The sequence below is a fragment of the Amblyomma americanum genome, chromosome 3, assembly GCF_052857255.1.
Source record: "Amblyomma americanum isolate KBUSLIRL-KWMA chromosome 3, ASM5285725v1, whole genome shotgun sequence".
NCBI classification, from domain to species: Eukaryota; Metazoa; Arthropoda; class Arachnida; order Ixodida; family Ixodidae; genus Amblyomma; species Amblyomma americanum.
The window spans coordinates 201500132-201526536 of record NC_135499.1 but is presented as its reverse complement, the minus strand read 5'-3'; the positions used below and the strand labels follow the sequence as shown (position 1 = coordinate 201526536).

The 26405-nt window shown below is 49.8% G+C and overlaps 1 protein-coding gene across 8 annotated transcripts in view; it reads left to right on the top strand.

Annotated features, from left to right (window-relative positions):
• The window catches only part of LOC144125885 (protein unc-13 homolog B-like), a 321928-nt gene that overhangs the window by 35387 nt on the left and 260136 nt on the right, over positions 1 to 26405 (top strand). For all 8 annotated transcript variants that reach the window (XM_077659676.1, XM_077659671.1, XM_077659678.1 and 5 more), the window contains exon 10: positions 1374 to 2608. In XM_077659676.1, coding sequence (XP_077515802.1) covers positions 1374 to 2608 — 1235 coding nt within the window. The remainder of the gene's footprint in view (positions 1 to 1373; positions 2609 to 26405) is intronic.

Below are 26405 nucleotides of genomic sequence, written 5' to 3'. Positions count from 1 at the left end.
TGATATAATGAGCTGATATAAGATATGCTTGCTATTCCTCATTATGTGCCATAATTCAGCACATTATGCATTCAAGTGAAGGCCACCATGCATAAACATTGTGATGTTGGGCTCGAAGAAAGATGACTTTATATCGACCACAGCACTCAGTGCTTCCCGTTTTTGTGTTTACATGAGCAGCAGCCTAGATCCTTGGTTTGAAGTGAATGGTAGTACTTACTACACTTCGGCATTTTCTTGTGCTTCAGCATCATGTGATGATGTTGGTGGGCTTTAGTAATAATGCACGAAAGAGCTGCATTTTGATGGATGCTAAATGCGAAAAATGCGTCCAGGCTATCAGTGTCCGGCCATTTAAAAGAGCCTCCAGTTATTGAAATTAGTTCAAAGATCTCCACTGCGGTTTCTCTTATAGCCCATGTGCAGCTTTGGACATTGCACCTCATTTACTATACCATGCCAGGGATGCATTAAAGAGCTTGTGTTTTATTCTTGATCACTGGTTGAAGTGACCAAAATTTCTGTGCAGATATCATGCAACTAAGGACATAAAAGATTGTAGGATACATGTCTTGTGGCACTCAACCAAATGCTCCCTTGGGTTGTGAACAAAATCACTTAATAAAGAAAACAATCGACACAATGCTTAAACTGGCATACATGTGCTTTTTCTTAATTCCTGTCGTGATCTGTAGGGCAGCTGGAGACAAGTTTGCATGGCTAACCTTTCTGTAAGCTCAAGCTGATGCAAAAGGGTGTCATACTTTTGTAACCATATCTGAGAATTCCTAGCCATAGTTGCGGTGATTGAGAACGGTACGCCACATTTTACATGCACTTGATTTTTCACAACCTTGATCACTGGAATGGATAACCTTCTCTTGAATTTCTTTTTTGCAGCTCATTCCACCAAAAAGTCATGACTTGCATCACTCTTTACTGCCCTTTTTCAGATATCATGTGTTTAACAGGCAGTGGGAAAACAAAGTTTTCTGAAATCTAAGAGCTAAAACAATAATTTCAACTTTTTGGGCTGTGAACATGGTGGATGAGATTAAAAAGCTTGCAGGGATAATGTGGCTGCAGCTGGCCCAAGACCAGGTTAATTGGAGAGATATGGAAAAGGCCATTGCCCTGCAGTGAGTGCAGAAAGGCTTATGATGACATGGTGTCAAAATCCATCTATAGCTGAAAGATAGCTTATGTATAACATTGGCACTTTGCTATAGCTTATGTGTTTCGAGGCTGATGCCAGTCTTTCCTGCCATCACAATCAAAGTTTACTTGTTACTTCTGTTATAATCAAAGTCTTGCTTTGTTCATTAAAACTCAGTACCTCTCTAATTACAACCTTATGTCCTTTTTTTGCACAGACACACCTCAAGGGAAGGCCTACCCAATGCACCAGGACAGCTATGAGAGTTATCGCGAATGTTCCCCTACCATGTCGCACGTCGGGGACTGGAATTATCCCCAGGAAGACCGCTACTATCCACACGACTATGGCCAAGAAGACAACTGCTGGACTGAAGAGCGCACTACTCCACGTCGTGACCTTCCTCGCCAGCCCCAGCCTGACGCAAGAGCTGATAGGCGGACATATGGCGGCTATGATCGAGCCGGCTATTTCAGTGGTGCTGATCGGACTGAGCCCTACGCGCCGTTCTCACCCGTTGATCGGCCATCCGTTATACCCGAGTTCTCCCCAACGCATGATGACGATGATGCTGCCACATACATAGAGTACCCAGATGGACAGATGGTGGTCGAATATCCAGATGGCAAAGTGGTAGAGTATGCAACCGATGCTGTGATGCCACGAAAAGATGTCTACGGAGACAGTGCTCCTACGGACGTTGGATATGGCAATAGTCATGCACTCGGAAAACCGCTACCGGAGCCTGAGCCACCACCTGTAGTGGTAGAGGAACCATCAGCTCGCCGGCCAAGCTTTTATGGTGTAACTGAGCCCGAGCGCAGTTTTGAGCCGTCAAGCCCAGCTGCCAAGACATCCACATTGGGCGTTGAAAAGGAAACAAGGAGGAGAAGTTTCAATGAGCCATCAAAACAGTTGACACCTGTCTATGAATCCACGAGTCCACGGAGCGAGAATGAGGCAGGAAGTGGAGTAACAGGAGGAGGAGGAATTGGAGGTGGAATTGGAGGAGGGGTAGGAGGAGGAGTTGGAGGAGGGTCATTCAGAAGACGGCCCTTTTATGAAAGTAGTGAACCTGCGACGCCATCCTATGAACCGAGAAGCGAACCCGCGAAGCGGAATGGATTGGCACCGCACGTAGAAGAACCAGTAAGCCAACTGTCACCCGATATCGTGGCACCTGTAGCCGAACCTGTTCCGGAGAAAAAGACGGGTGTTTCCGTAACGTTCCACGAAGAGAGCAACCGGGTCTACCCTGGTCCAGCCGATGAAGTCGTGGTGGAACCATCCGAACCAGAACCGGCTGCAACAAAACCTGCTTCGATAGCCGCTTCACTGCTTGGCGATGATGACAGACCTCCCTTGGTTGCAGTGACGGCAGAACCTGGCATGTCCAAGGCCAAACTGCACTGGCTGTCAGCGTTCAACCGCATCGTTGCTCAACTGAATGAGGTCTGTGCCCGTGCAACTTTCTCGCATGTGCATGTCTACCTCCTCTCTTCCAGGTGCTATCCATCTCACAAGTTACTGCCTCGTCGGTCCATCATGAAAGGTTATGTTGAAGGTCGCAAAAAATATTGTGCTGAGCAATGTCCAGCACCTTAATTTCATTTTATTTTTATGAGGACGGGTACTTGAATTTTGTTCATGAGCATGAGCTCCTGTAAAGTATACGGTTGTCATAGGTCAGAGAATGTGGGTGCTTGTACCCTTTCTTGGAAAGCTACTTTGAAATCCTAGCCTGCCATTATTTCAGAGACAATAGCCTCAGTGAATAATGCGCTGCAGTTTGTAAGCACTACATCGCACTAATAAATTTGCTTAAAATTTTTCGTTGTTTCTGAAGCTTTCCTGTTAGGAGGCGAATTCTTTGAGGCTAATCAGTGAAAAAGTAATTCTGTCTGTATCTCTCTGACAGAGCATCCCTCCTTGATTACAGACTTCTAATTGTTGCACATTCACAATCAGTGTGTTGTACACATTGAGTATGTTTTATGGGGGGTGTTCTGTTTATAGAAATTATATTTACATTTGCCTTAAATTATATTTACATGCACTAAACTTCCTACGCACCTCATGTGCCGTGTTTCAGTTTTGTTTGCATAAAAGCACCGTATTTTCCTGTGGTGCACAGCTTTTGAAAACAGCTTTTTCTTCATTTTAAAGGCTAATATGTGACATCGTCTTCTCTACGCCTACTAACTCACCTTTGGCCCTAATTGTGAGTCTGTACAAATTAAAAGTATGTTTGTAATTTTTGTTAATTATCTAGCTAATTATTATGATTTACAAGATTACTTAGGTTTGCTGCGGTTGACATATATATGCTTTGTTCCCGAAAATATTTTCAGAATAATTTTTATCTTTTTTGACCACCATATATTTAGGAATTTTCGAAAGTGTTCGCTGAAACACCCATTATATCCTCATCTTTTTGATGGCCACGAGTGGCATTATTTGGGCAAAGTGCAGTGTGGGGAAGTCAATTTGGCAATTGTAAAAAGTGTCTATAGGGCGATTTTAGATAAGATGATGCAATTGGTGGGTGGCTGGTTGAAGTCTTCTATTTACTTGACATTTTTATATATTATTGCCTGATGACCGGAAAGGAGGGTTATGTGATTATTTTTGTCTAGAAAAAACATTTCGAAACAAAAAATTCTTTATTACGAAAAGGTGTACTGCACCTGCGTGCAATGCTGTTTTTGGCAACTTTTGTTGCAAATAATTGAATGCGTTGTGAAGATATGCATGAAAATTTTTACAGGGAATTCAGATTTACCATAGAGATAATCTAGCTACAGTTGAGCATGGTGATAACAAAGTGTAAGGAGTCCTTCGATTTCTTCGTTATAGCCGTTGCTTCAGTATAGCGGTACGCTAACTTGGTTGCAACTGTCTCATGCCGACGGGCTTACCTGCCGCTCTGTATACCGAGGACAACATAGCTGGTGCTTAAGTGTGCCACGGATGTTCATTGCGAGCCTTGAACACGCTCACCGAGCACCTGCCACGCAGCTTAATCAGTATGTTCATCTGAATCAGTATGTTCAACTGAATATATGTCAGCCTTGCTAATGCACGCCCATTTCTTTCATGACCCGCATGGGCTTCTGCACCTAGAAAATGGTCTCAGACGAATAATGCTGTACAGGACAAGGAGAGACCAATTCAGAATTTTTAGCTCCGTTTACTGGATGCTGAAGCCGAACGAGCTGCTGTGGAAGAGGGTGCGTGGCTACGATTTCATCGCGCAAGTATCTGTTTTGGTTTGGTTGTCTTCACCGCACAGCTCACAAGCTCGCATACCACAACACTTCTTCATATGACAGGAGTGTCTTGTGGGGTTTTGTACATCAAACTGAATTGGCTTTGATGATGGCCTCCTTCTGGTCAATGGAAATTGTTTGGCGCTTTTGTTTTCCGCCACTTTGCCTTGTATAAACAACAAGACATCGATACCGTTGAGCACGCCAAGCGCACTTAAAACAGTTTCAACCATGTTACCGTGCTGCGAAAACTGAAACTGAACTGAAAACGGGGACCCCAGTTACCTTGGCAACTCTCTCAAAGCGGAGTATAGCGCAGCGGGCCATGTCCATCATGCAGCGTGGAATCGTTCAACTGGGCACGTACCCAATTTTTGACAAAAGGAGCGCCAGCGTCAAACCATGTGTCGAAGTTGACGAACTGTGTGGACAAACGCTTGATATGTGTCTCGCTTGAGGCAGGATAAGTTTTGCACATTATTTGAGTGGTGCTCGACAAAGAAGGTTATGCGTGGGGATTTCAATTTGCCATGTCGAATCGATATGGAAATGTTGGGCCCCATTGAAAATCGACATACTACGCGCGAAATGACCTTAGAGGTTCACTGGAGGTTCTTCATATCCCGTTGTAGTAAAATTTTACTTCGCAAAAATGAGATATCAGATACGTGAGCTTCTGTGGAACTCTCGACGGGAATTACTATTCGTTGGTTACATTAAATTTTTTTTTGTTATGAACGGCTTCATTATAGTGATGTTTGACTGCATTTCTGTTGGTGTCTAAATTTTGCTGTTTTTTTTTTAAATTACTGAAATCTCAAACTTGGCTTATGCAAACCTTTCTTTTTGCTGACTTTGGAAACATTTGTCTAAAAGAAGAAATTAGCTATAACCTGAACTGTTTAACGCTGCATTTACACAAACTTGCTAAGTGATATAAAATTCACCGGCATATCTTTTGCGGATAAGGAAATAGTATTTCACAATTTTCAGTAAATCACAGAACCACAAGAACTTTGGCTAGCAATAAAAAAAAGAATATTCTGATACATTTTCTATTCTGTCTGGATATTCTGCACTATGTGAATATTTATAACAGTTAAAATATGTTGATAATATTGCTAGTGTACTAGTCAAAGCCCCTTTAAAAAAATTCTTTACTGCGCACAGGGCTGTTTTGGCCAACTACGGTTGTGAGTGACTTAAAATATCTTGCAGGGCATGCCCGAAAATGTTTTTACATTTCTGAGTGCCGTACAGTGCGCCCAGTTACACCTGTCGATTTCTCAGTTTTTTTTTCTAAAATTTCGCCAACATCACGCCCAGGAATTTTTTTTCCAACTTTGGAGCCCTTTATTGTATAAAAATATAAATAAAGTGTCAACCATAATTAGTTTACTAGGTGTTTTATGCAGATCTATCTACTAAGCGATTTAAAATTCACTGCTATGTATTCAACGGGTGAGGAAATATTATCTCTCAAAATTTAAGAAAGCACAGAACAATACTGCATATCAATTAAAAAAAGTGTTTCCTTAATATTTTTATATCCTATCCAGGTGTTCTGCAATAATATGCATACTCGTAGCCATTATAAAATTTTTGCATAATATTGCTGGTAGATGGAGCATGTTTAATGAGACCCTTCTGCATAGATTGACATTCCTTAAAACACTTTTTTCTGCAATGTGTAGAAAGCAGGCAGTTTTTTTTTTTTTCAGAAGGGCAGTTAGCAGTTAAGTAAAGGAAGAACTTAATATGTGAAACCTCCATGAATCTTAGTTGTTCTATGCTTTTTTAAGTTCCGAAAAAAATTCTGGTTTCTAAAAGACATCCATAAATTGTATATTGTTTCATAGATAAATGTGCATAGTACGTGTGTGATTATAGTTCCTTTTTCAGAAAATAAAGACACCCTAAGTTTGCAAAAATTCTTCTTGCAATCCAAGTTAGTGAAATTTTAGAAAAAAGGATAAAATTGAAAAATTGCAACAGTAACAGTATCTGCTCAGAATATATACAAAATATCAGGTGTTTTCTTTGAATTGCCAGTCAAACCTACTTTATCGAAGTTTGTGCAATATTATTTTCTTATCCGTAAAAGATATCTCGTTGAACCTATTATTACTTGGCAGATATGTTTGTGTAGAATTCACCATGTAGAAATTCAGCATGTGATTTAGCTGATTCTTTCTCTTAGACAAAGACCTCCAAATTTAGCAACAAAATCTTTCCGTACGCAAGTTTGAGGAATTTTGGAAAAAATAAACTTTAGAAAGCAACACGAATAGCTGTATAGACTCTGCGGTAAATTTATATTTAATTTCCGTGTAAGCATTTTCATGCGTGTCCTCGGAAAGTTTGGAAAAACAGCAGTGCACGCAAGCAACCTAAGTCCACATCTTTGTGATAATTTGTTTGTGCTTCGGCATATTTTTGATAAAAATAATTGCGGACCCCTTTATTCCATTCATCAGGCAATGACTTGTAAAAAAAATAGTACTTAAATCGAAGGACCCGAGGTTCCATCCATTGCATGACCTGATCTGAAATCCCCATGTAAAGAAAGGCAGACAGAAAAAAACCAGATATGTCGCATCGTATAAGCTTGGCCCAATTTTTGAAGCAGTACTTGCTATGCAGTACTTGTATTTCGGAGTGCTTGTCGTATCGGGCGCTAGCGCTCCTCGGCCGGGCTCTGTAGTACTCTGCAAACTGTAGAGCAGCCGGAGCGCCACCTGTTTCGAGTGCTCGGCACGCCCTGACTGAGCTGAGGCGCGGCGGCGGGACGGATGTTCCGCCACTTAATTCGCAACGAGCGAGCAGGCGAGCAAATATTCCCAGCCCCGAAGAAATCCAATTTGAATCCAGAAGAGGCGCGCGGACGTGCTTCGAAGAACGGCGTCTCCGCGCGCCGTTGTGAACCGTCCACCAGCTGCTCGAGAGCGAGCTCGAGATTCTGTCGGGTGTCCTCCGCGTATGGATCATTCAATGCGAAACCGAATCGCGCCGAGTCGCTTCTCGTTTCTTCTTTGTATTTCATTTTTTTGTTTGCCTGTCTGCCCAGTTTTGCTCTTTGCACCCAACGCCCAGCTGTATACGCTGTTTTTGCGAGTGCGGAGCTGCTTGTGAAACTTCGACGGGCCGCCCACACGCTTAGTATATACGCACTGCACGCCTTCGAACCCCGGCATGCGGGGTAACGGGGGCGGCAGTATGCAGCAATCTTTCCCGCGCGCCGTCGCTCGAGGGCGGCGCGTGTGCTCACACTTGGCTACGTTTGGAGTGGTTGAGTGAAGTTGAAAGCGGCCGCGAGAGCTGCGCGCACAGTCGCAGAGCACCCGGAACACGCGTCCTATTCGTTGAAAGAAATCTCTCTGCAAATAGTGGCAATGAAGCGCGCGTGAGTAATTTCGCTGCACATGTTTTCTTCCCAAATTTTGTCCGTGCAAATCACCCTGTCTCAGTGGGTAGGGCGCTGGGCTACTGATCCGGAGTACTCAGGTTCGAACCCGACCCCGGCGGCCGTGTTTCGATGGAGGCGAAACGCAAAGTCACCCGCGTGTGCTGTGTGATGGTGTGATGTCAGCTGCACATTAAAGATCCCCAGGTGGCCGAAGTTATTCCGGAGCCTTCCACATGGCACTTCTTTCTTTCTTTCTTTCTTTCTTTCTTTCTTTCTTTCTTTCTTTCTTTCTTTCTTTCTTTCTTTCTTTCTTTCTTTCTTTTTCTTTCTTTCTTTATTTCTTCCTTTCTTTCTTCTCTTAGTTCCTCCGTTATCCCTTCCCTTACGGCGCGGTTCAGGTGTCCGCCGATATTTGAGACATACTGCGCCATTTCCTTTTCCCAAAAACCAATTTTCATTTTCCCTGTGCCCCGCCGCGGTGGCTCAGTGGTTAGGGCGCTCGGCTAATAATAATAATTGGTTTTTGTGGAAAGGAAAATGGCGCAGTATCTGTCTCATATATCGTTGGACACCTGAACTGCGCCGTAAGGGAAGGGATAAGGGAGGGAGTGAAAGAAAGCATTCCGGAGTTCCCGGGTTCGAACCCGACCGCGGCGGCTGCGTTTTTATGGAGGAAAAACGCTAAGGCGCCCGTGTGCTGTGCGATGTCAGTGCACGTTAAAGATCCCCAGGTGGTCGAAATTATTCCGGAGCCCTCCACTACGGCACCTCTCTCTCTTCCTTTCTTCTTTCACTCCCTCCCTTATCCCTTCCCTTACGGGGCGGGGCGGTTCAGGTGTCCAACGATATATGAGACAGATACCGCGCCATTTCCTTTCCCCAAAAACCAATTATTATTCATTTTCCCTGTCTGTCAACCACTTTGCTGATCTCTTGCTTAGCCGAACTGCAGTGAAGCTCATTGCATGTTCGTGTAACTGAGTAAAGGCTGATGTTCACGTGACGAAGCCGTTCGATATGTCAAAGAATCTGCCACTCGCGATCGTTGATGCTTTTTTTTTTCTCTAGCCAGAGCTGTACTAGAAAATTCAGCGTGGCTAAACGGCATTGCAGGAAGCGTAGCGTGTTGTAACCTAAAGCTGCCACCTTCGTCAACGAGAAAGCGATCCACTAGGTCCCGTGTAGGGATATGTGGGCCGGGCAGTGCATGGACGCACCCGCGAGTGTTCTATATTTGCCGTCACAAGAAGGGAAGGCGGGGGCGGGTAGGCGGTAGCTGTGGTCGCAATCTCCCCTCCATCGCTTTCTCGGAGGCGTACTTAATAATAATTGGTTTTGGGGGAAAGTAAATGGCGCAGTATCTGCCTCATATATCGTTGGACACCTGAACCACGCCGTAAGGGAATGGATAAAGGAGGGAGTTGAAGAAGAAAGGAGGAAGAGGTGCCGTAGTGGAGGGCTCCGGAATAATTTCGACCACCTGGGGATCTTTAACGTGCACTGACGCTAAGGCGCCCGTGTGCTGTGCGATGTCGGAGGCGTACTTCATTTTGTGCTTCGTGATGACTGTAGGACATGCAAAGAGTGTCGACTGACTCGCAGAGAGAGAACAGCCGCCAGCCGTCCAAGTGCTTCGGAGGAATGAGCTGTTGTCGCTGTCTCTAAAAACGCACTAATCAGGCGCAGCAGCCCGCGCTGCCGTTCGTGCGAATACCGAAGGGAAACTTAATTGAAGTCCTTCTTACCTGGCCCCGAACGTTGATCCCGAGAAGTACGCACTCGAGGTGACGTAAGATCTTGCGATGATTCTGGAAGGTTCGTGTTTTTATTTTCGCTGGCATAGGACCTGGAAATCCGCTGCTACCGCTACCGCTGCTGCTGATAGGAAGAAAGAAAATGAAAGTGCCTGTAAATTGGTTCTTTTGAAAGCTGTACTAATCTAGCACGCTGTAAGTTGTACGAGGTGACGTAAGATCTTGCGATGATTCTTGGATGTTCGTGTTTTTATTTTCGCTGGCATGGGACCTGGAAATTGGCTCTTTTGAAAGTTGTACTAATCTGTTACACCGTAAGTTGTACGTGTAAAAAGACAATTCATGGCTGCTTCTTATGTTTTCAGAATAAACGCCGGCGACAGGTGTGTACCTTTTTTTGCGCCTCGATAAAATTTAATTTTTGAGAACTGAAATTTCCATGTTGTCGGAATTTTTTTTCTTTTTTTTTTCTGAAAGCAAGGAGGACTGATCACATTTTCCGAGACCCCTGCGCGGTACCTAGTTTCGCTCGGCCCAATGCATCTGCTGCTCTCTTGCATGAACCGAGCGGACAGGATCGCGGATGGTCCGGGCGCGTCAGATATTGCGCAAGGCAGGACTTATTGGAGATAAATGATGGGAGTCACCTTTGTCCTGCAGTGGCCTTGACTCGACTAGTGATGGTTATGTTTACGCGAGGGGCGAGGGAAAGAGGGGGGGGGGGGGGGGGGGACGTCCGCGCGCACTTCAGCGAGAACGTGCGCAGTGTCGTGCAAGATTGATTTCCGAGCTGTGCGGCGCAGGTTAGCCTATACGTTGACCGCTTCTGAGAGTGCATCCCAAGAACACCGCGGGCGCGGTGTACACGCGATCAAACTTTGACGCCGTCTTCTCCGCACTTGGCTGTGTGCAAACGGGAGGATTGCGCCCTTTCCCCTTCGTCCCCCTCCCACTCGGGACAAACTCTAGTCAGGGCTGCCCGGGGAGGCTTTAGGAGCTTGGACACGCGCTCATTTGCGCTCCGCGTATGCAGGCGAGGTATCCTCCAGGGCGTCTCTTGGGGCGGTTTAAAGATGGATGGCGCTCCGGATTAGAAGTGCCGTCCGCGCGGTGGGTTGCTGCAGGGTCGACCTACTCGGGTTCGACTCCGAGTACAGCGATGTAGCACTTTTCCTTTCCGCCGTCGTCGTTTTCTTGAGTGTGATGCCACGGTTGGTGGTGTTCATTCTCCTCTCTTGGCGTAAATTCTTAAAAGCGAAAAGGCTGCTTGTTTGCGCTGTCATACAGCGTTAGCTGTTACTAGATCCTTCCTCTGTTATGCGTCGCTGGCGTCGGTGTCCGCCGGGCGCACACCGGTAAAAATGACACTCACTGGGCCACCCGTTTCGGAGATAGTGGGTATAACAACATCCGCTCTAAGATATCTACTCTAATATAATATTGTATTCATTTCGTCGCTATCATGAGCCAGCTAACGCTGCATCGTTTTCGTCACAAACTCGTAACCGCCCTGTTATTTTTCTTTCTTTCTCTGTTTTTATTTATTTACTCATTTCCGTGTGCCGCTTTTAATGGTTCATAAATCTCTGTCAACGCGACCGAAAGACTTGGGTAAGAACGAGACGAAACAGAGAACGGTGGGCACTGGATACCTCTGTTGCGTTTCTCGACTTCTGAGCTACCTGTGCTACATAGGTACGTACATACATACATACATACATACATACATACATACATACATACATACATACATACATACATACATACATACATACATACATACATACATACATACATACATACATACACGCACGCACGCACCCACACACACACACACACATACACACATACATACATACATACATACATACATACATACATACATACATACATGCATGCACGCACGCACGCACGCGCACACACACACACACACACACACACATACATACATACATACATACACGCACGCACGCGCGCGCACACACACACACACACACACACACACACACACACACACACACACACACATACATACATACATACATACATACATACATACATACATACATACATACATACATACATACATACATACATGGTTTGGTTTGGTTTGGTTTATGGGGGTTTAACGTCCCAAAGCGACTCGGCCGGGATTCGACCCCGCAACCTCGCGCTCGGCAGCCGAGCGACTGCAGCGGGCTTTCCTCTCTTTCTCTCCGTCTTCTTTTTCTCGAATCCAGTGTCTGCAGCCTGTTTCGCGCACGGCTTGACATGCCTTGCGCGACCGGCCTGTTCTTCCCAACTGCAGTGTGGGAAAGAAAAACCGTAGGAGGGGGCGCGTTCCGCGGAGAAGCCGCGCGGCGCTCCGAGCGGCCGCCCACGCCGGCGGCGGTAAGCTAACGAGGCGTGCTCTCCGTTCGCTCCGTCCGTCTTCCCTCGAACCGTTCGATTCGGCCGTCCGGCGCATTGCCTATCGATCAGCCCGATCCGTGCTTATGTAACCGTGCTGTGCAGACAGTCGTGACCGGATTCTCATTTTTGAAAGAGAAAGGAGAGCGGGCATAAGGAAAAAAGAGGAGAAAAGGGAAGGAAACGTTGATGCGCGCTGCTTTTCTCCGTTTCTAGAGCATTCCCCCCGCACCGTCTTTTGTTTGGCATTCTCGTTTTCAGCGATTTCCTCGCGGCCCTTTCACTCTTTTCTTCAGTCCTTCCCTCTGGCGTCTCAAGGGCCGGGGCCAGCAGCTTGCGCGATATAATTTCCCAAGATCCTCTCGGCCGCCACCGCCCTTGAGGGTGGACGAGGGGGTACTGATTGCCGGAGGGAGAGACGCATGATAAGGCCGCAGGTCTCTCTCAATCCCCGGACGTAGCCAGCCACGCGCAGCTTTGGCTTATTGCCCGTGCAGTGTGCAGTGCTGGATCTGAACGGGCGCGCGTGGGGATAATATGTAATACATATATCTGGAGCGCGACTTAACTGCCCCCTCCCCCCCAACTCTTCGCTTCGTCGTGTCTTTTTTTCGGTAGCAAAAAAAAGGAAAAAAAAAAACAGGGCTACGAGTTCGCGCGCTTTACAGCGTTATCGAATAACGACAGGCCTCTTACCCGTTCAGGAGCATATCTCGACGACTTAAACAGTGGCTTTTTTTTCCTTAGTATTTTTAAGTCGCAGTCACCGATCGACAGAGAAAAAGAAAAGAAGTGGGGGTTGGCTACGCCGAGGAAAGCAGGGCAGCGACCAGAGGACTCTGCTCTCTTGAACAGTCAGCTCTCAGAGCAGCGACTGGATTCGCCACAACTTTAATTTAGCCAGGAAACTGTGTATGTCGTTGCGCTTCTCCAAGAAAAAAAAAATGAATAAGAGGCGGAAGCTTTGTAATAATGTGCGATATCACTATTTACTTCTCCTGATCAGAAGGCCGAGTGGTTTCGTCCGTCACTTTCGCCTTTATATCTGGAATCTCTCGAACATTTCCTTTGCAGTTGTCATCGGGCATTGCCTGACGGCGTAGCTCAAAAATTCGAGTAATCGCGGGCCTGTTGTTCCAAGCGCGTGTCGGTGAACCGTGAACGGCCCCGGGTGATACGAGCACATACGTAAACGGTTTGTGGGGAAAGCAGGCAGGCCTGAAGCTTGGCCATTTGTTGAACGAGGCCTACACAGGCTTTGACAACTTTATTAGGCTCGGTTCAGTGGGATTTTCTCCGGGCTACTGCCACCGCGGCGTGATGATCGCCGGTCTGCGGTCACGTCGATAGAGGTCGTGATTTCTTTAATGAAGACATTGTTAGATAGCCGACCCCCTAGGTCTGCCGTACTGTAGCAGAGCGAACGTTTGGGCTAGTTGGTGAACGATGACGCAAGAAAAAAAAGAACGAAACACAAAGACAAGAGGGGAGACACCACAAGTGCTGACTCGGCAATTGAAGTTTTATTGAAAAAGCGGCACGTAAATCTACCGTACTGGTAGCCGCCACGGTGGCTCAGTGGTTATGGCGCTCGGCTGCTGGCCCGAAAGACGCGGGTTCGATCTCGGCCGTGGCAGTCGAATTTCGATGGAGGTGAAATTCTATAGGCCCGTGTACTGTGCGCTGTCAGTGCGCGTTAAATGAACCCCAGGGGGTCGAACTTTCCGGAGCCCTTCACCACGGCGTCCCTCAGAGCATGAGTCGTTTTGTGTCGTCAAAAACCCCATAAAAACTACCGTGCAGGATCGACTCCAGGCTGTAATGCGAGACCTGTCATTAAGAAGGATGAGCTTAGAAAACGGCCTCTGATCCTTATAGAAGCGCAGGCTCACAATAGCTGTGGCACGTCTTCCGTAACATTCGTGTTTTCTTTTTCTTTTTTCGAACTAGAAAACGGGAGAACAGTGCGGGTTATTGAGGGGAAATCGAAAGCCTCACTTATACGTGTCTATTGCTCTCTCTCGTGATGGGACGCTTATTCGGCTGTCACGCTCCTGAACGTCAGCCGTACGTAATGGGATCACCGAGAGTTCGTTTAACGCTCGCGGCGTCATCTTTTTCTTTAGTGTACACACGAGTCGCGAAAAGTGTATCCGTCTTTTTTTTCTAACCGCCTCGTTTTAGCGGGTGTTCGTTTCATTCAACATTTAGAGGGCGCATACGTACCAGGAAACTCGATTCACCGTTGCCGCAAGAGATGAAATGAAAAGGGGAAAAAAAAGGAAATAAAGTCGCCTCTAAAGAAACGGTACATATTACGGGAAAATAAAGCGTAGAAGCGAGGCTGTCGCATGGGGTCCCGGAATGCTGGAGTGGAGCACGGCGCCGAGTGTCCGCCTTCTCCAAGTGCACACCGCCGCGGGGAAAAAAAAAAAAATCCACGACGACGGCGCTAAGAAGTTCGGCACCTGTGGAAGGTCGGCTGCTGCAGAAGCTTTTTCGAAAGCCCGAGCTATAGGGATTGAGTTTTCAATTCACGAGGGAAGCGTCCGTGTGCGAGAACGCGGCGCCTTGGCCGGGAATTCGAGATATATTCGACTTTCCCCCTGGTCGACTCGCAGCAGCTGGTTGACATATGGAATGCACTCTCGACTCCTGTATACGAGAAGACGGGAGCTCTGAACGCCTTCTTTGCTTAGCGTCGATTTTGTTTTGCTGTTTCTTTTTTTCTTTCTTCATTCTTAAGTTTGTTTGGGAAATGGGGTTGCAGTGCGTGGGTGACGAGGCGTGCGCCTTTTTTTTTTTGTTTCTGTGAAAGAGTGAGGGAACATGCAACACACAATAATCCCGACACTGGAGCTCGGAAAAATTGGACGTTGCAGTTCCGCTGTCGCTCTTTCATGCCGAGTTTGGACTCGGAGTAACTCACCCAACCGCCTATAGGGGGCCTCCCGTCTGCTCTGAGGGGAGGTGGCCACACTATGTCGCACCTCGTGAGGCTATCAGCGCAACACGGCAGTCTCCGGTATACGAAACTCATCACGGGAGCAGTGGGAGGAGGCTTTGTCCAGCTCATCAAACCTGGAACACCAGCAGCGCCTGGTGGACCGGGCGAGACCTGATGCAGTCTGCGCAGGGCCCCTGGACTAGGGGCGCCATACAATCGCCAGAGAAGGCTTCGCTCAACGGAATAAACGTTGTTCATTAGTTAATTAATTCATTCATTGTTTATTGCTACAAGGTCGTTATTTTTTTTAAACCCTCTTCGTTTTCCCTGTCATCTCCCTCCTGTTTACTGCATTAAGAATGGGAAGGTGAAATAAATAAGTAATAAGCTTAAAGACTAACGAAGCGAACATGTAAAGCTAATGCTGATAACTTAATTAAAATAGTATAGACAACTGAAGTTGTAAGCTACCAGCCCACCAATCTCTTGTAGGCCTGCACTATAGGATGTACTTCAGCTGTCCAGACGCTGTGTTCACGCGTAGTCTGCATTAATCGAGCTAATGAAACACGTACCAAACACCTCGGGAGTTAGTTGTTCAGGGCAAGCGAAGGCTCTGCCTCGTTTGTTCTCTCCCTACATTCTTTCTTTGTTCGACTATACAGTAGCAACCTGCCCACTTAGCCTATCCAATGCGCAGGGGGTGAAAGATAGAAAAGTACTGTAGGTGGAGGAAGAATGCCTTGAGAAAATTTCTTTAGACAGTCTGTAGACTATCCGTAGACTTTTATCAGTATAGCCCATAGGCTTTTTGCAGACTATTGATACACAGTAATCTGTACACAATAAAAAAATACAACCTATAGGCAGCTTGTAGACAATCTGTATATTTGTGGCCATACACTTTTATTAGACTTTAGTCTATAGACAGTCTACAGACTACGAATAAACAAAATAAAATATCTTAGGAAGGCAATAGAGCCTAGAGCAACTCCATGGAAAGTATATAATCATTTTTATAAGCGATGGTGAAATAGTGTGCTTCAGCACGTTGGATGTGCTCAGGACGCCCCACTTCGGCGGTTTTGTAGCGGTTTTTTTTTCGTCCGGCACTTCGTCTGTTGGGCTTGGCACACAAGTCGCGCACACCACGTCTCTGTCGATGGCCGAAGTGTAGACCCAGTCTTACGACCATAGTGAGGGGTGCGCTTGTTTGGCGACGTTTCATACGGCTGTGTCCTGACGTGGCAGTCGCGAAGCAGTGGACTGGGAGCTGCGCCAGACTTCGTGACAATGTCCAGCTGCGCTACTCGCCACGGCAATTGTCGCTCCTTGGCCGCCGTCGATAGCGTGGCGCTCGTTTTAGAATCTTTCGCCGCCGCGCTGCTCAAGAGGGGCACGGCAGGTGCAGTCCGTCCGCGGCAGCCTGAAAGAAACGTTGTAGCGTTGTAAGCTCGTCGATTTATCTCCGTGATGCAATATAGTGTTCACTGTTGAAGGGGCTCTTCGCGGTGAAGGTCGGGGGCAATGCTTACCTGTGTGTCTCAGGCGTTTCAGGTATTTTAGATGTTTTTTTTCTCGCCCACTTCACAGGCCTTGGAAGTAACCCGCACCTGAGGATCTTGGATTTACAAATTAAAAGAAAGCATAAAGAGAACGACCCGCCGCGGTGGCTCAGTGGTTAGGGCGCTCGGCTACTGATACGGAGTACCTGGGTTCGAACCCGACCGCGGCGGCCGCGTTTCGATGGAGGCGAAACGCAAAGGCGCACATGTGCTGTGCGATGTCAGCGCACGTTAAAGATCCCCAGGCGGTCGAAATTATTCCGGAGCCCTCCACTACGGCACCTCTTTCTTAAGGTACGAAACAGCGCAACTAACACGAAGGACCAGAAAAAGAAGGATACACGTACCTTCTGGTCCTTCGTGTTAGTTGCGCTGTTTCGTACCTTAAGATGCAATACCAACTCGCCCACTTTGCTGTGTTGCTACAAGTTACCTCTTCCTTCCTTTCTTCTCTTAGTCCCCCCTTTACCCTTCCCTTACGGCGCGGTTCAGGTGTCCGCCGAGACGTGAGACAGATACTGCGCCATTTCCTTTCCCCAACAACCAATTATCGTAAAGAGAAATGTGGTGGGGATGGACTTAATTCTCAGAACTGCCGCTGCATTGCTTCGGCGCTGCGCTCAACGCCAGTCGTCGGAGGCGAAGGCTCGTTGCTCTCATATCACCAGCTCGCCTCGCGGAGGCATAAATAGTGAGCAAGTTGGCTCGCGCGGAGGCAGGGGCTGAGAGTACCAGTCGTAGTAGCCTTTGTGCCCCCTGCGGAGCGCGCCTATTGAGAGCGCATTGCGGAAGGCGTTGTTCGTGTGCGGAGCTCATTAAACGAGACTATACTACCCGCATTGTTCGGGTTCCTCGATGAGGCCATATTCGATTGTCCCCGGTGTAGTTTTTGTTTCGTTTTCTTTTTGTTTTTTCCTTCTTCGCATATGCAGCGCTTGCGTCCGTGTTACGAGCACAGCACCTGGCCGTTATGACGATGAGGCGGCGCAGGTGTACGGCTCGGCAGGAAAGACGCGAAAGGCAGCTCGGGGTCATGAAAGGCAGGTTGAGTTTGGCGGCAGCGCGTTCATCGCGGCACGGCACGCTTCGACTGTTGCTTTTTGCGGCTGGCCCCTGGGCGCCCGTCCCGTACGCCCAGGATGTGTCCTTGGAGGCTCTTTGCTGCCGCTGCGGAGGAGGCCGTAAGTGCGGCACGCTCTGACGGAAGACCCTATAGTGGCACCCACACCGTGCAGTGTGCGAGACAGAGCCGCTTACCGACCGGAACGGTTCTCGCTGTCCGTTGTATGAAAGATTTTGGTGGTGATGGTGCTTTTAGTTTTTTTTTCACTTTTTTCTCTCTTATACCGGGTTGATTTATGCGCTAATGACAGAGCTTGGGATATTTACTAAGGGGAAGCTGGCGAGGCATACGCTATTGTATGCGTTTATATGATTGATTTTATTTAGGCCGCCACCATGTTCATTGAATAAGGCAACGAAAGGCGCAAAATAGCGCTCAAGATGACGTGCTCAGGAGTGACCGGCATTAGCCTCGTCGTCGTCATAGTTCAAGTGCATAACGTGTGCGCCTTTGAGTGCAGCTCTTGCGGGGATTATCTTCTACGGTAGCGGTTGTAGTGGCTTCCGGCCGGTAGGTTTGTATGCATGTTACTTGACCTCGCGTATCGTGTATGCATAAGTTGAGGGTCGGTCGGGTCAGGTCGGAAGTGACACGGCGGATGGACCGACAGCCGCAAGATGTGTCGCGGTTCCTTTGTTAGCGTGCTTTTCTTTTTCAGAAGAGCCAGCCTCCTCAGTCACCTTGCGGCGCAAGAATGTATAGGGGGGGGGGGGGGGGGGGGAGCCATGGAAGTCGCGTGAATCCCTATAGCCCCATCCCCTCATCCTAAGTGAGTGCGTTACCGCGACTCCGTGCGACCCTGTTCTCATTTGGGCAGATTGGATCGGGATAAGCGCGAACTTCGCGAGGCTCGATCCCGCCAGCGTTCGTCCGTTGGACGTGCTTTGGCGGCCCATGAATGATCGTCGGCGAAGACGTTTTAAGGTTCTCCCCCCTCTTCTTTGTTCCGTCGACGTTGAGGCGCCCTTTAGCTGGAGACGGCGAAGGAGTGCGAGGGAAACGAGGCCGCCATTCATCAAACGGCGCGAGCTTTTTTTCGAGAGGGATATTTTTTTGGCGTTCGTTATTGGGGAAGCAGGCTGACGGTGCGAGCTTGGAGCCTGCATTACATGCCGAAGCGGAATGGAAAGGGCGACGCCAGATAAAAATGGCGCCGTTGCGGGCATGCACAACCCTGCTGCGGAGCGAACGGCGAACACGTCCTTCGCACACGGGGGGGTTCGTGTCTGGTGTACGTGATAAATTACCCCTCCTCGATTTGAAGCGGCGCAGCCCGCGGAACGCCGCCAGAGAATACCAGAGGCGAGGGCGCGCGCGTATCGCACGTGCGCATGCCAGCAAAAAGCGGGTTGAAGTTTGCCTGACAGCGCCTCGGACCGCGAAGTACAGCAGCAGGAGAGACAACCAGGGGCTGCGCATGGGCTCGTGACGCTGTCTTTCAGCCCGGATTCCAGAAGTGCAGTGCCTCTGAGCGCCGTTTTTTTTTTTTTGTCTCGCTTTCTCTCTTTACGCTGGTTGCGTTGCGTCGGGTGGCGGCCGCTGCGTATACATGCTGTGTGATCACGCGAGGGAGTGGTTTTGGCCTTTTGCCTTTGCGGACGTAGTTCTGGGCGTGCACTGGTGTGCGCGCGAGGCGGCAGTCTAAACCAGCATACCGCCTCGCCTCCAGACTCCGTTAATTCATCCTTGCTGGTGACAGGTGACAGAGGTATAGAGCCCCCCCCCTGCCTTTGTCACCACGTTTATAGCGAGGAGGGGGCCGCTATCATTGCGGCGCCTGTGCAGTGATTGATTTTTCAATGTGCATAGGTTAAATCCTCTAGCTGGAGTATGAATTAGCGATTAATTACTCATTAGCGTCCTCGTGAGCGCAGCCACAGCTTTCCTTTGTAGCTGCATGGCTGCGCCCCTGCATAGACGACAGTCATGTAGATAGTAAAGATAGGTTCGTTCTTCTTGGTCGTGGTGAGATTTCGTATAACTCGTATACCGGGCTCCACCACCGGGTGCCCCACCGTCCGAGACGAGACGGTATAACAGACGAGATCCGGCAAAACTTGACTGAAGGAAGGAAAACTGAAACTTTATACAGGAATTCACATATTTACAACAGAATAAACGGCAAGCATGATTACATGGAACTGGCTAAGGGAAAATCTTCCCTCCTTGGCATCGCCAAAGATGCAAGGGATCTAAATCTAGCTCAGAACGCCTTTTCCCGGCTCCGGACCTGGTTTTAAAGACCTAGGAGACTCGCCCACCCCTTGCATCACCCAATCACAAACAACTAACACCTGATTGGTTCAAAAACTGTATGGCACGCCTTCCCGCTTCGGCAAGGTTCAAAACCCTTTCCCTAAAATGCCCCACACGAAAAGAACATCAAAATAGATATACGAACATGGCATTCCGGGAATAGACACTCGAAATGATTGGCCCACCAGGTTTAGGTGGCACGCCCCATGCCTTCACAGTATTGCTCACACTCTCGCCCCCAGAAGAAAAAGCAAAAACAACCTCCCATTGTGCCCGCAGGCGCAATCGTTTTCCTTTGACTCTCGTCCGGCCCGCAGCTGTTCCGCACTTAGTCCTGTCATCGGACCACAGCGGGGCGCCTCTCGTGCGCATACGCGGCTTAGCTTGCCGCTGTTACGGACGAGGCGCGACAACATTCCGGGAGGGTCCAAACAACTGGGAGTCGTCTCTCGACAGATGCTTCAAGGAGGCGCCGGCGTGTCCGCGGTGCCACTAATGCACGCGGCGGCGTCAACGAGGGATCCGCATCTGTTGTTTACGGGGGTTAAAATGGACGTCCGCCGCCCGGGACAATTCCCCGAAACCGACGTCCCCATTAGCTCACGGCACGGGACCCCCCCGCGAGGCGCAACGACAGTGTGTCGGGTGTCGGCAAGGGCGGCGGGCCGCGGCGCCGCGAGCCATCGGCGGTGGACGCGGCTGTGTTTGTTTAAGGCGAGCAGCTAAATGCTCCCGCCTCGGAAAGAGACCCCGTTTTCCCGTAATGAAACCTTCTGCGCGAGGGCAGCATCGGCCTTTCGGTCCCCGCGCAGCGTTGTGCAGCGCAGGTGCCTGACCTTCGAAGCCGAGTGGGCCCCCATTAGGGCTGTTCATCACTGCCGCAGAGACAGCAGGAACCATAATGTGCCGGAAGTGGCGAGAGTGTGTTGGGGACGCGTCCTGGCAGCCCACGGACTGGGCGCGTGATCGACCTCACAGTGATTCAACGCAGCTGCCCATTCGATCCCTTCACACGCCCCCCTAAGATTCTACCAGGGGCCCAAATGGCACCTTGTAGAATTATAACACAACGAGGGATCCCTTTTCGCCTATAAAATCGCTCTGAGGGCGACCTAAGTAGTGGGGATACTACTGCAAACACATCGCAACGCTGCAAACAAATTGCGACACTGCAAACAAATTGCGACACTGCAAACACATTGTGACACTGCAACCACACTGTGACACTGCAAACACATTGCGACACTGCAAACAAATTGCGACACTGCAAACACATTGTGACACTGCAACCACACTGTGACACTGCAAACACATTGCGACACTGCAAACAAATTGCGACACTGCAAACAAATTGCGACACTGCAAACACATTGTGACACTGCAAACACATTGTGACACTGCAAACACATTGCGACACTGCAAACAAATTGCCACACTGCAAACACATTGTGACACTGCAAACACATTGTGACACTGCAAACACATTGCGACACTGCAAACACCCAAACGAGCGGATTACACCGCAGTTCCAGTTACTGCCACAGCACACGTCACTGGGTTTGCTCTTTGGTACACATGTCCTCTCTTCCTTGCCCCCCGGCGTGATCATTGCTGTCTGCCTCCCAGCTGTCGTTCGGCAACCTAGACAGCGCGTCAGCGTTACCGTGAGCGCTCCCTTTCCTGTGTTTTATTGACACATTATATCTCTGTAGGGCAAGTGCCCAACGCGTCAGCTTCGCTCCCTGAGGCGTGGTGAGAGTAAGAAAGGAGAGGGGGTTGTGGTCAGACACCACAGTAACCTGAGCGCCGAACAACCAGAGGTCGAACTTCCCCAGCCCCCAGATGACTGCAAACGCCTCTCTTTCTATGGTTGACCATCGAGCCTGCGTTGGAGAAAATCTGCAACTCGCGAACGCAATTGGCCGCTCGGAGCCATCCGCGGCACACTGGGAGAGACAGGCTCCCGCCGCAACCGCTGAGGCGTCCGTGTACAGCCAAAACGGCTTGCCAGCATCGGGCGTCCCGAGAGCCGCAGCTTCACAGAGTGCCGCCTTGAGTCGCTGAAACGCACTTTCAGCTTCCGCGGGCCACGGAATTTTGTTAGGAATCCTTTTCCCCGTTAGCTCTGTCAGCGGCGCTGCCACCTCCGCATAGTTGGGCACATAGCCCCGGTAATAACCGCACAGCCCGAGCACGCTACGGAGCTCTTTCTTCGTTTTCGGTGCCCTCAGTCCCCTAATGGCTTTCAATTTTTCGGGATCGGGTGCGTGATTTCCCGAGCCCACTATGTGTCCCAAGTAACGGATTGACCCTCTCGCCACCTGACACTTTTCCAGCTTAACTTTCAGGTTCGCCCTCTCTAACGCTGCGAAGACGGCGTGCAAGTGTCGTATGTGGTCAGGCAACGCCTCGCTGAACACGGCGATGTCGTCTAAGTACGCACACGCGTAGGCAGAATGCGGGAGTAAAAGCTCGTTCATGGCTCTTTGAAACGTCTGGGCCGCGTTTTTCAGCCCAAACGGCATTACCGTCCACGCAAACTGCCCCCGATGGCAGACAAAAGCGGTGAGTAGCTGAGCCGACTGTGCCAGGGGCACCTGCCAATACCCTCTTCTAAGGTCGAGGAGCGTAATGTACTTAGCCCTTCCTACGCTCAGAATGAGCTCCTGCTGCAACGACATCGGGTAGGCATCTGCCACTGTCCCCGCATTGAGCTTTCTAAAGTCCACACACATTCTCATCGACCCGTCCTTTTTGGGGACACAGACCACGGGATGGGCGTGGGGGCTTTCGCAGGGAAAAATCAGACCCATCTCAAGTAGCTCATCTACTTGCTTGCCCACTTCGCCTTTTAGGCTTGCGGGTATTCGATAAGGGTAACCTGACCTCGGTGTGAAGCCCTCCTCTAAAACGATCCTGTGTTCTCCTATTTTCGCTACTCCCGGCTTGTCGTCGAATAGGCCTCGGTGTTCGGTGAACACTTTGCGAATGAGGTCGCCTTCTTCCGCCTTCAGATGGGCCGTCATGTCCTTGGGGAGGACCGATACTGTAGCCCGCGTTGACACCGATCGAGGCACGTACTCTACTTCGCCAAACGCCCTGTCCTCATCAAATATCACCCCAACTGTCATTACGCGCTTCTGATACGGCCGTAGTTTGCTGGCGTGTACTAATTTTCGGGCACCTCCTGGCATCTGCACGAAGTACGAGTGTTCGCGATACTTTCCGTCAACGCTGCCCGGCCCTTTCCACTGCGGGAACATTTTTCCAGGACGTTGCTCGTCAAACACCAGCACACTGTCTCCTATCTGAAAAGTTTTGTCCTTCGCCCGCCTGTTGTACTGGGTCGCGTACGCGTTCTGCTGCTTCGAGCTCACTAATTGTGCCACCTCCGCTGCATGCTCTAGGCGCCTCTTCAGCTCCCGCATATACTGTGATGGGGACGGCCCCAGCATAGCTGGTACACTTATCTGTCCCGCCCAGCTGCGCTTTAAAACCACCAGCGGACCGGTTGGTTCTCGCCCGTACAGCATCTGGAACGGGGCGACGCCCGTCGTGTCATGTGGTACCTCGCGGTACGCCCATAACAAGAAGGGCACAAACTTGTCCCATTCCTTTCCTTCCTCCTGGATGATATGATACAGCATGTTCTTAAATGTCCGGTTCCAACGTTCGACCGCGCCGTTACTTTCGGGGTGCCCCGGCGTTGAAAACCTTGGCGAGCAGCCTAGCCTCTTCAGAAACTCTTGTGTGAGTTCGGCCGTAAAGTTTGTCCCGCAGTCTGAGGCGACTACTTCCGGAATTCCCGTCCGGCTGAACACCGTCAGGAGCGCGTCACAGGTGGCCTTCGCACTGAGGGAGCGCAAGCACACCACCTCAGGCCATCGTGTGCACAAATCGATGATGCACAACGCGTACCTGTGACCCCTTCCTGAGGGTGGATCCAATGGACCTATAACGTCGACGTTGACCTGTTCGAACGGGTATCGAGGCCTCGTTAGCGGTTCTATCGGCACTCTGTCCGTCTGGCGGCGATCCGCCCTTGTCTGACACCCATGGCAGCTGTTACAGTATGCCCTTACATCCCCTTCAATACCTGGCCAATAAAACGTGTACTTGATTCGCGCCTTAGTTTTCCTGAATCCAAGGTGACCGCCCCAGTTTGATTCATGGGCTAACCTAAGTACTTCTTGACGTCGGGATTTAGGGAGCACCAGCTGCATTACTGGTTGCCCAAGCAAGTTTTCCTTATGGTAGAGGAGACCGTCTACTTCAGTTATGCCACCTTTCCCAGCCCTGGCGTTTTTCCACACTTCTTGCAATGTGGCGTCATTGCGCTGCTCCTCCCTGAAAACCGCCGAGGCGCTGCTTTCCTCGGTTACACTACGAGCTGTGTCTTCGGCGATTAGTGCGCCGCTCTCGCTTGCCCTGCCGACCACCGCGTGCACTTCCGCGTGGGGAGTTACGCCCTCCTTGACTGGTTTCTCTTCTAGCGGCCCGTGTAACTTGTCCCGTTCCACCCCCACGTGGTCTGCCACCTGACCGTCGTTCGCCTCTACTAGCCCTTTCATATCACACTCCTCCCTCAGTGACTCCCATGCTTCCTCCGAAAGCAAACAGTCCGTTCTCGACGCTAGCTTGTCGGTCAGAGCGCATACCACTGGCACCGCTTCTTTAATCTCGGAGAAAATGCCTGCCCCGCGGTTTAACATCAGGGGCACAACTGCAAGCTTAGCCCGTACCTTTTCACCAAAGGCTGACACCAATTCGATGGACCCATGTGGCTCCACCAGTCCCGGGGGTACTATGCTCTCCCGCACAACCGTGATTTCTGCGCCTGTGTCCAGAATTGCATTAATTTGCCTATTCTGACAAGACAGAGTTATCGGTCTTAGTTCGCTTTGTGCGGCCGCTCGTGCCTGTGTCGCCACCCGTGCAGTAAGGCTTTCCCCTTTAGCGTTAAGCGCTTTCGTGGGTGTTCGTCCCGAGCCATGCGGGCATTCGGCCCTCCTGTGACCCATCGACCCACACGAAAAGCACCCTTTATACTTCTGCTTCGTGTCCGGCCTTTGTATTCCTGTCGCCTCCCGTTTGGGTTGGTACGTATCTCGCTTTCCGTCTCGACCATTTGAGCTCTCCCCCTTTTTCTGCTCGTGCTTTTTCACTGCGCTGTTCTTTCCCTGCGCTTCCTCGAACGTCTGCAGTAATGCCGCCAACGTTGGCGCTTTCTTCCATCCCTCACCCTCCTGCAAAGTTACGTATCGAAGGGCGTCCTCAGACAGGGTGTTCTTTAGTTGGTCCGCCACTAGCAACTCAACAATTCCCTCCAACGTTTTCACCCCCCTTTCCTCCACATAGAAATTGAGATAACTCTGCAGGCGAGTCGCAAACGCCCTCCAGCTCTCATTAGGCAGTTTTTTCGATGTTATGAACCTTCTGCGATATTCTCCCGCTGAGAGCTTAAGCTCTTCTAGCACCACTTTCTTCAGGACTTCGTACTCCTTATGCTGCGAAGGTGTCAAGCGCGTCGACAAGAACCGCACCTTATCCACTATTAGCGGAAATACAATTTGGCCCCACTGTTCCTTCGGGACCGCGTAGGCCTCCAGGGTGTGTTCAATCGACTCGAACCAGACAGGCACTTCTGCCTCTGCCGGGAACTTCGGGAGCACTCCCGACAACCATTTCGAGTACCGACAGAACTCCGCTCGCGAGTCGCTTCTCTCCAACGCCGTGGCGTTCTGCTCCAGGCTTACTCCTTTGTTGCTTGCTTGGAATTTTGCAAGTTCAAGCTGGACCTCGAGAGCTCGACGGTGCTCCTCAGCAGCTCTGGCCTCTTCTTTTTTCATTTCCAGAGCCATCTTGCTAATCTGAGCGTCAGACACAGACGAACTGTCCTCCGAAACAACCGTTTCCTCTCCCTCACTCATCGTGCTCGCTTTCCGCCTGTCCGGGTTTAAGTGTGCGAACCGGGTGTTCATGCACTCCCAGACCGCCTATCCAGACAGCAATGCCCCCGCCAAGGTGAAAGGCAAAGAGGACTCACCCACTGATGAGATGCACCTCGCTGGCGTCCGACTTTCGTCGCTGTCGCTGTCTCTCTGTCGCCGCCCGCTTCCCCACGCAGCTTCTCCCGACCGGCCACCGCCTTGCGCTGCTGGTCCACCCTTGGAGTCTCCGCTGCTGGTTCCCTTGGAAGCTGCCGATTCCTGCCTTCAGCTCTTGCTCCTCCTCAGCCGCCGATGCTTGGCCCGTTGCCGGAACGTCGTCTCTTCCTCCTTTGCTATCTCCTGATAACGAAAGGATCCTGTCGACTGCGCCAGTAAAGATAGGTTCGTTCTTCTTGGTCGTGGTGAGATTTCGTATAACTCGTATACCGGGCTCCACCACCGGGTGCCCCACCGTCCGAGACGAGACGGTATAACAGACGAGATCCGGCAAAACTTGACTGAAGGAAGGAAAACTGAAACTTTATACAGGAATTCACATATTTACAACAGAATAAACGGCAAGCATGATT